The sequence below is a fragment of the Lathyrus oleraceus genome, chromosome 7 (assembly GCF_024323335.1).
Source record: "Lathyrus oleraceus cultivar Zhongwan6 chromosome 7, CAAS_Psat_ZW6_1.0, whole genome shotgun sequence".
Lineage (NCBI taxonomy): Eukaryota > Viridiplantae > Streptophyta > Magnoliopsida > Fabales > Fabaceae > Lathyrus > Lathyrus oleraceus.
This window is the reverse complement of record NC_066585.1, coordinates 22,130,728-22,139,923: the sequence shown is the minus strand read 5'-3', so window position 1 is coordinate 22,139,923 and position 9,196 is coordinate 22,130,728. Positions and strand designations below refer to the sequence as shown.

The following is a 9,196-nucleotide window of genomic DNA, read 5'->3' as shown; positions in this document are numbered from 1 at the left end:
AATTTTATCTTGTGACGATCTTGCTGCTTTTTATGTACTCTTTGGTAATATGTTTTTCATATTTGATTTGAATGTTACAAAAGAGTTACTTACTAATGTCATTTTCTTGAAGCTTAGACTTAGATTTTTGCTTGCACTTTGTATCTTGATAACCTTTGGAATTGCATGTTTTGTTTGTTCTTGTTTTTTTTCTGTTTTGAATTTTGAATTTATAATATTGTTCGGAGTGCAAAAGTTCAAGTGTGGAGGAATTTGACCAGTGCATTTTGATGAATCTTCTTCTACTATTATACTTATGCAAATCTATAGTTTATTCAATTATTTTTACTATTTTAGTGTATTTTTATATTTAATTTTATTTTTGGCTTTATTTTATTTTCGTACTTTAATTTCAGCATAAATAGTTATTTGATACCTTGTCACTATACAAATTATAACTTGAGTTACAAGAATTGGATTGACGCGTTCTAATAGGCGTTAGAAAGTTGAAAAGTTGAGCTAAAAGTTTCATGTTGAAGCCAGAAGCTGATTCAGAGTGAAGAAGGATCGAATAATTTGTTTTAGTTCCAGTTCCAGTTCCAAAGATCATAAAGGAACTTTCCTGGATGACTGGGATCTATCAGAGGCTAATCGGAGTGAGGTGTCTGAGGTGAATTTCATTTTCCAATATGCTTTTCTTACCATACTTTACTTATTTGTGAAGCACATAATCTTCAGCAGAAGTTAAATACCATAATTTCAACAACTGAAGAGATGTGGTATCCCGGAGGTGATTTATTACTGTTTTCCCCTTTATAAAACCAATTTAGTTGTCTTTAATGATCTTGGGAAGCATTGATAATTTTATTCTTGTACCATATAGTTTTGTAGTGAGTGTTTACACATTAAAATTTTTATTCTGCATTGTGTTGCCTTTCTTTTAAGTGTTAACTGATACAATTATTGTCCTGTGGTGAAACATTTACCTAAATAATTTGATTTTTAAGATTACATTGCTTCTGCAGCATCAGAATATGGATCAAAGGCATGCCTTAGATCAAGATCAGAGCTCTATGCTTAAAGTGATATGTAGTCAGAGAGATCGATTTAGGACACGCTTGAGAGAGACAGAAGAGGTGCGTTTATCTTTGTAATACTGGTTTAGGACATTCATTTGTTTTTCCTTTCTATTTCACATTATTTCCATCAAACTTTATATTTAATATGATGGTGGACATGGGTGAATGTTTTGCATTTAATAGGAAATAAGGCAGTTGAAGGAGAAGATTGGGGTATTAACAGCAGAGCTGGAAAAGACCAAAGGAGATAATGTTAAATTATACGGAAAAATTCGTTATGTCCAAGACTATAATGTTGAGAAAGTGGTTTCTCGGGGTTCTAAAAAGGTGTTGTACATTATCTTTATTGCAACGCCATGCTATTTATTTCTTCAATTATTTTATACATTATAACCTAGTTTTCATCTTGAAGTTGAGATATTGTTTGTGATTTTATGCTCAGTATGCAGAAGATCTTGAAAGTGGTTTTGCATCAGATGTTGAATCTAAATACAAGAAGATATACGAGGAAGATATAAATCCTTTTGCTGCATTCTCAAAAAAGGTGGGCCATTTTCTTCGCACAATTACATCCTAAGTGTAGCATTTTTTATCTTTTTAAGGTTGTTGTTTGTGCCACATTATTATTTTTTCTTTAAATACTTAGTGACACATTCAAAGTCTATATATATTCCCAAGATAACTTAGGTCATACATTACAATCTTCATGAGAATCTTCTATCTACTAAGGTTGAGGATGTCACGGATAGCTTGTCTTCACAACTCTGGAAAATAACTTCTATCCAAAGTATAAGCTCTTCAGTGTTTTACTAATGAGATTAGGAAACACTAATATATCCAGTAATCAGCTCTGGAAACAAAGACTGTCACGTCTTTGATGGAAAGTGTGGAGAGAAAAGGATCGAAAGGAAACCCAACAAAGTGAATGAGAATGTATACCTCTTCCTCCAGACTCCAGTATTGTATTTATATTCATGTCAGGGTAGTAAAAATATTACACACACTCTCACATAACAAGGAAACTATTTCTATAGAGAAAGACTGAACTTCCATTTGTCAGACGTCAATATACCTGTTAGTAGTTCACGTCAAAGCAATAGAACACTGGTACTAGGGACTATCTCGATGAGGAGTTCTTCTGTTTAAATCTCCCCCTCTTTTTACCCACTTTACCTGACAGGTAGAGAGTGGAGCAGATCAGGGAGTGAGAGAAAGCCAAATAAGAAGAAACTGATTTGAAACACATTCTTTAATATCATGCAATCCTTGTTTTTGCACTTATTTATTTGTCATACATGTAATTAGGAAAGAGATCAAAGATATAAGGAGTTGGGATTCAGGGACAGAATCACACTCAGCAGTGGACGATTTCTTCTCGGTAACAAGTACGCTTCTGTCTTATTTTAGATATACTCTTGTGTTTCTGCTTCCTCCTTCTTACATGATGTGTTAATCTGTTTGGTATTTTATTTAATTATGGAGCAATTTTTTATTTATTTTTTGCAATACATTGGTACATTCTTCCAAATGATATTGTTTATGGGTCTCAATATTGTTTTAACTTTTATCTGCGTCTGTAACTGCTCGAGTGTATTACTCTTTCATGTATTTTTAAAAATAAATAAATTAAGAGGGTATAATATTATGTTTTGCAGGTATGCCCGAACTTTTGCATTCTTTTACACAATCGGGTTGCATATCTTGGTCTTTACCTGTCTCTATCGAATGTCAGCTTTGAGTTATCTTAGGTAAATATCTGATGTTTAATTTCGATGTCATATCTTAGGTAAATACATGAATTTCACTGATTTGTACTTTTTATTCTATCCAGTCATGGCTCAGATGAATCTCGGATTGGAGAAAGAACCATTGATCTTCCACTTCCACGAGGACTGTAGTGGCTATGCGACTTACTTCCAGTGGTCATTTTAATGTAATGAAAACAAGTTGTCAATATTCTAATATGTTGTTGTACGTACAACGAAATAGAGTTTTATCTTTTATATATTGGTTCAATGAAATATAGAGGCGATTTCTAGTGTAAATGCTTTCAATCCATGGATGTGTTCATGCATAATTTAACCATGATTTCACAAAGAACCTCTCTTTCAATTTGATAACCGTTATGTGTGGTGTTTTGGAAATAGAATTTGAAAATAGAATTAGATGCTCGGTTATGCAAATAGAATTTGAAAATATATAAAGTAGGTGCTAGGTTATGGTAATAGCATTTCAATATTAGGAAACTAGAATTTAAGATCCATGGGCTTCCGTTTCCAAGTCCCTCTTAATATTGCAGTTAAAAGCATAGTACAAATTCACAAAGCTCTTGTCTGATTAAATGATTCGAAGATGTATATCCGTAATATTTTAAAGTCATATCATGCATAAATTCTAAAAGGCATTTGACACATATATTGTACCAGAGATGTATCGTCGGTTACGGAGATGTATTTCTGTAACATAGTAGAACAATGCATGTTATGTTTTGTTTATTCAGTTGAAGATTTAAAAATGTTATGTGATGAGATTTAAACCATATTATCACACCTTAATTTTGATCCTGAATCATCGAATCGACACATTTATCATAACTTTGGTATCTTTGCCTATCATAAGATTCATTTTATATCGCATAATATTTAAAATGTCAATCAGAATAAATTTTTGGATCTATAGATAAATCGGTTGAATTATTTCTCAAATATACGTAAATTAGCGGGCAAAAAATTTCGAAATTGAGCTTCAGGACGTCAATTTTACTAACCTACGGTTCGTGTAATTTAACGTGGTGTGTTCGTTTTATTTTTCGATTTCTTTTGCAGTCGCATTTTGATCAGACAGAACCTTTTCAACCGAGTATTTTTTATCTCAAAGTTTGATCAAAACTTATTTGTTTTTCAAAAGTTTATTTTACGTCGAGCATTTTGAAGCATTCAATTTATTTTTTCAAACATTTATTCGCACGTAATTTTATTCATTTTAAATCCTTTTATTTTGATTTCTTCATCAAAATATTCGTAATATTTAATTAGATTTTTCTACGTTTTAGTTTCAATTTACTTTTTATTTATCTAGGATAATTTGATTTTGTTTAGTTTCAATTGTTTTTAATCATTTTACATTAATGACATTCATTAAGGGCAGTGTAGAACTTAAAAAATTAATGTAACCTTAAATGATTATATATATATATATATATATATATATATATATATATATATATATATATATATATATATATATATATATATATATATATATATAAACTAATATTGGTTGCTGATAAGAAGAGAGGAGAAATCGATTAAGAAGCACACATACGAACGTTGAGTGATTGAGACGTGCCTTTTTTTCATTTTTTTTCTCATTGGATTTTCGAAGAATCGCACGACTGCAGCCATTGACTTTGATAGAGAACACAAGATTTGACATTTTGAAGGAGAGTAGCCTACTTCAGTCATACTGAATCAAGTTTGTTTTGCTTTTTTTTATTTTAAAAGAATTAAAAAAACTTGCTAACTTGAACAATTTTGCGTTACATGAACAATGTCGAAAATTAGCACATGTTTATTTTTCTATCACATACTCTCATCTAGGGTTAGCGATTCCTCATTATCACCCACTAATTCGAACTGATTAGTACTAAGAATAAAAATTGAATCCACGGGCACGCAAAACAAACAATATTAACAAAAGCAGAGTGGCGGATATTAATCAATTTTGTCAAAAACCTTTGCCGTGTTTAATTAGTGGTTTGTTTAATAATTTCCAAATTTAACAAGCATAACAAGAATCTTGATTAGAACAAAGTAACCATAAGGTTTATTGCAAAATCAATTGGGATTAGTTCTGCACAATTAACTAAACTTATCCACACTAACAAAAATTGTTCTTCATCACAGTTATGTACATTCAGGATACAGGAACCTCTAACCACAGTATAAAGACGTATATGCTGCTGAGATTATCACAGCCAAACTTGGGTTCCAAGCTTTAGATTTGTCTGAGATATCTTGCATATTCTGTACTTGACCGGTAAATAAACAAAAATAGTGAAGATAACACCCTTCAATGCGTGCCTTGCTTTTCACTAAAACAACAATGCTACAATTACAAACATGAACACTCAAATATTGATGGTTGCATCCCATAGTCTTAGAAGCCCATTACGACCACCACTGCATATCCTTTTCCTCTCTAGGTCTGAAGCAATGCACCTTACCTGAATATCATAAAACAAGCAAAGTCGGCCATCAATGATAATAAAGAGAAAGAATTAAACATGCATACAATAACATTCCCCAACCACTTATGTCTAGCAAAAATGTGTTCTCAAGTAACTGATGCCAATTAAAATAATCAGCAATAAATTGGAGTCACACTACTGCAAGGAATGGTTTCATAGAGAAATTGAAATATATTTAATTTCGTTAACTTCAATGCAATAGTTATTATGGAAATGAGTGATGTGGTTACTAAAGTAACTTCAACAATCTCAAGGATAAACATCCAGAGAAATAACAAAAGTGGTAGTAGTAGAGATTTTGTGATAATAGATACAGTTACATCAGGCATGTAGAAATTAGTGTATGAACTTGGCAAGTTGATCTTGGAGGCAAAGAATACCATAACAAAAGTATATTAAAAAGATTACCAGGGAAAAAACTATATTTTGAACCATACCTATTTTGAGGCATGAAAATGAAATATATATGCGTATATTTGAAATTATAGTCAAAAGAAATTTGAAACTATATGACAACCAAAAAATGGCATACCATAGCAACTGTTTTTTGTGGTGTTCTGTACAGCTGCCAACCAGCCATCTTTGACCCGGGGCCAGAAAAACTACCAAGTCTCTCTTGGGGCCGATGAAAGAGAGAAAGAGAATTATCAGCCGCTCCAATACCTAACCAGTGCTCCCCAGCATTGATAGATAATATGGCAGCGTTGTGAATTGTTACATTTTTTGCACACCGTATACCTCCTGCAAATTCAAAGAGTACAATGTTACTAAGTGATCTAAATTCCTTTTGACATTGCACAGCAGAACTGTGGACATAACATGATCTCTGGAACATTATTGCATGTGACACACAGCCTATGTATTTCTTATAAAAATGCTTCTTTGAATTTGCAAGATCAAAAGCCACTGTACAAGTGGACTAGAAGTACTGTGATAGTATTTTACAATGATAGGTGTAGTCATATGAATAACCGCAGGTTAAGCTACAATAAATGATACTCTTGAACATATTGGTGTTTCTTGGTCAACAAAAAGGAAAACAAGTTAAATGCCAGGAATCAAAATAACTTGTAACATTAATGAGGCTGCCATACCATCATCATTTTCCCAAAACCGCATCAGGCCATCGGTTGACCCTGCAATGGAAATTTAACCCTTCAGCAAGTTAAAACACAACAAAGAAATTCTCTTTGAACAACTCTCTTCAAAAGCTGACAAAATAAGGATGATCAAATGACACCACAGCCAAAAATTGGTTATACTAACCCGTTATTATTCCTCTATCTAACGAAGAATATTCAACACATAATACTGGCCCTGCATGGCATGCTAGGACAGCATCACATGTTCCTCGTGAAACAGACCATATTCTTGCTGTCCAGTCATCACTACCAGTAATAACAGTGTCACCAACCATTCTTAATGACCTGCATTTTATATAGAATTAGATATTTGTTTACATTTGTAAATATAGAATTTTGTAAATTATTAGATCACACTACTTGTATTTATTTATAATACACTGAACTAAGCACTAACCTAGGAAGTTGTTACGTCTAGGAATACTAACAACCACTCTAGAATATCTACATTCATAATCTATGAAGCACGGACACCGGGACACAGCACGACAGAGACACACCGACACCGATACCGTAATTCTTTTGGGTATAGTATTTTGGGTTTACTAATGTCAAAAGCTTGATGTTTTGATTAAGCTGCCCTTATTATTTGTTAAGAGTCTCATATCAGACATAACATGGCCTGAACATGTATTTATGAATGGGGACATTCATCATCCTACAAGCCGATTTTGTAGGATTGAGTTAGGCTCAACCACAATCCTTAACATGACATTAGAGTTTGGTTTAAGATTTGTTGGACCACCACTTGTCGGGTTTCCATCATCGGGCCACCCACCATTTATTTCCACGTTCCAAATCTCCAGTCTTGGGCGTGAGGTGGTGTGTTAAGAGTATCACATCGTACAATATATGACTTGAACGTGTGTTTATAAGTGGGGGGAATCTTTAATCCTGATACACACGCCAAAAGGCATAAATACAAGGATCTCACACAATAGAATACAACACAAGGTCAGCCCATAAGTAACCTACTTGCATTGTTGTAAGTTGTAACCTAATTGGATGTCGACATACATTATTTCTGAAACTCCCTCTTCGAGGACTTTTCTATGACTTCAATAAGACATCTGCCAATTTGAATGGACGAAGCTAGCAGTAGTGTATCAGAAATGTTGAGATATATTGTTTTATTATTAGTATTTATTGTTTTAATTACGAGTAATAATTATTGTTTTTATTTTTAGTCTCTCTCTCTCTCTCTCTCTCTCTCTCTCTCTCTCTCTCTCTCTCTCTCTCTCTCTCTCTCTCTCTCTCTCTCTCTCTCTCTCTCTCTCTCTCTCTCTCTCTCTCTCTCTCTCTCTCTCTCTCTCTCTCTCTCTCTCTCTCTCTCTCTCTCTCTCTCTCTCTCTCTCTCTCTCTCTCTCTCTCTCTCTCTCTCTCTCTCTCTCTCTCTCTCTCTCTCTCTCTCTCTCTCTCTCTCTCTCTCTCTCTCTCTCTCTCTCTCTCTCTCTCTCTCTCTCTCTCTCTCTCTCTCTCTCTCTCTCTCTCTCTCTCTCTCTCTCTCTCTCTCTCTCTCTCTCTCTCTCTCTCTCTCTCTCTCTCTCTCTCTCTCTCTCTCTCTCTCTCTCTCTCTCTCTCTCTCTCTCTCTCTCTCTCTCTCTCTCTCTCTCTCTCTCTCTCTATTCATATTATAATGTAAATATAAGAATGATTAATTATTTTTTATCATAATAAAAAATTATTAACTTAATAAATTTGTATATAAAATTGATATAGATTAATATTCCCCAAAAAATTTAAACTGATATTGAATGGATTCTTTTGTATCAAATTTTTTAATATATGCAAAATAAATTTAATGTCATTGATTGATCTAGATTTTAATTTTTAACTTTTTGTTGTTGTTGAAAAGCTAACCTATAATAAAGGAGAACTGAGATATATATGGAAATTATGTAAATAAAATTGAAGTAAATAAACAATCCGTATTTTTTGTTATCTCTACTTGTGTTTTTAAAATTGAAAGTCAGCTTAATTGAATTTGTGGTAACAAACAAAATATGGTAACAAACAAAATATATGGTAACAAACAAAATATGGTAACAAACAAAATATAACAAAATATATGGTAACAAATAAAATATATTCATTGTAACTAACTACCCGAGATATAGTATCAAATCTATATCTTTAGCCTATATAGAAGGAAATTTAAATATATGATAAGATTCTACCATTATTTAATTTTAAATTTTAAATCTCCATGAACACTATAAATACACACTTGATAAACACTTGAAACCACAAGACTTCACCGATACAGCAACACGTTATTTGAGAAAGAAAAGAAAAGAAATCAATGTCTATGGAGAAGAACAAAGCATTGCAAAATACGGAAGCTCAATGCATGATGGAAAAGAAAGCTTTGGCTATTGAGAAGATCAATGCATATATGCAAAAACTGAATTCTTTAGAAAAGAAATTCGATCCATTGCCTCATTTTACTTTGCATTGTGTGTTATCTCAAATTTCTCCACAATTTTATACCAAAGATGAGTTAACACAAATAGAGAAAATCAATCAAACCTCATGTCAACAAAGGAAAGTGAAAAAAGTACAAGTTAATAGCAAACAAAGGTATCGTCCAGACAATGAAGATATCTCTGATGGAGAAAGAATAGTGAAATCAAAGTCCGCAATTAGGAGGAAACCAATCATTCGTAAGGAAAAAACTCCCCTATCACCACCACCAGAATTGCCTAATCATGTTAATAACATGATCACAGTGTTGAATGGTAATGATA

At 32.8% G+C, this 9,196-nt stretch overlaps 2 protein-coding genes across 3 annotated transcripts in view; one reads left to right on the top strand and one right to left on the bottom strand.

Annotated features, from left to right (window-relative positions):
* Positions 1–574: 574 nt before the first annotated feature.
* Positions 575–3,103, top strand: LOC127105811 (protein CASP). Its single transcript, XM_051043016.1, has 7 exons — positions 575–649; positions 1,005–1,115; positions 1,242–1,385; positions 1,501–1,602; positions 2,364–2,443; positions 2,714–2,806; positions 2,890–3,103. Exons 2-7 carry the CDS (start codon positions 1,014–1,016, stop codon positions 2,954–2,956), a joined length of 588 nt encoding a protein of 195 aa, XP_050898973.1. The 5' UTR covers positions 575–649; positions 1,005–1,013; the 3' UTR covers positions 2,957–3,103.
* Positions 3,104–4,877: 1,774 nt separating this feature from the next.
* Positions 4,878–9,196, bottom strand: part of LOC127105809 (DENN domain and WD repeat-containing protein SCD1) — a 102,063-nt gene continuing 97,744 nt past the window's right edge. The window contains exons 28-31 of one of the 2 annotated variants that reach the window (XM_051043014.1): positions 6,574–6,734; positions 6,402–6,443; positions 5,840–6,048; positions 4,878–5,283 (exon numbers count right to left, since the gene is read on the bottom strand). In XM_051043014.1, the coding sequence (XP_050898971.1) occupies positions 5,188–5,283; positions 5,840–6,048; positions 6,402–6,443; positions 6,574–6,734 (508 nt within the window). In that variant the 3' untranslated portion in view covers positions 4,878–5,187. The remainder of the gene's footprint in view (positions 5,284–5,839; positions 6,049–6,401; positions 6,444–6,573; positions 6,735–9,196) is intronic. The other variant, XM_051043013.1, reaches the window with a different exon arrangement.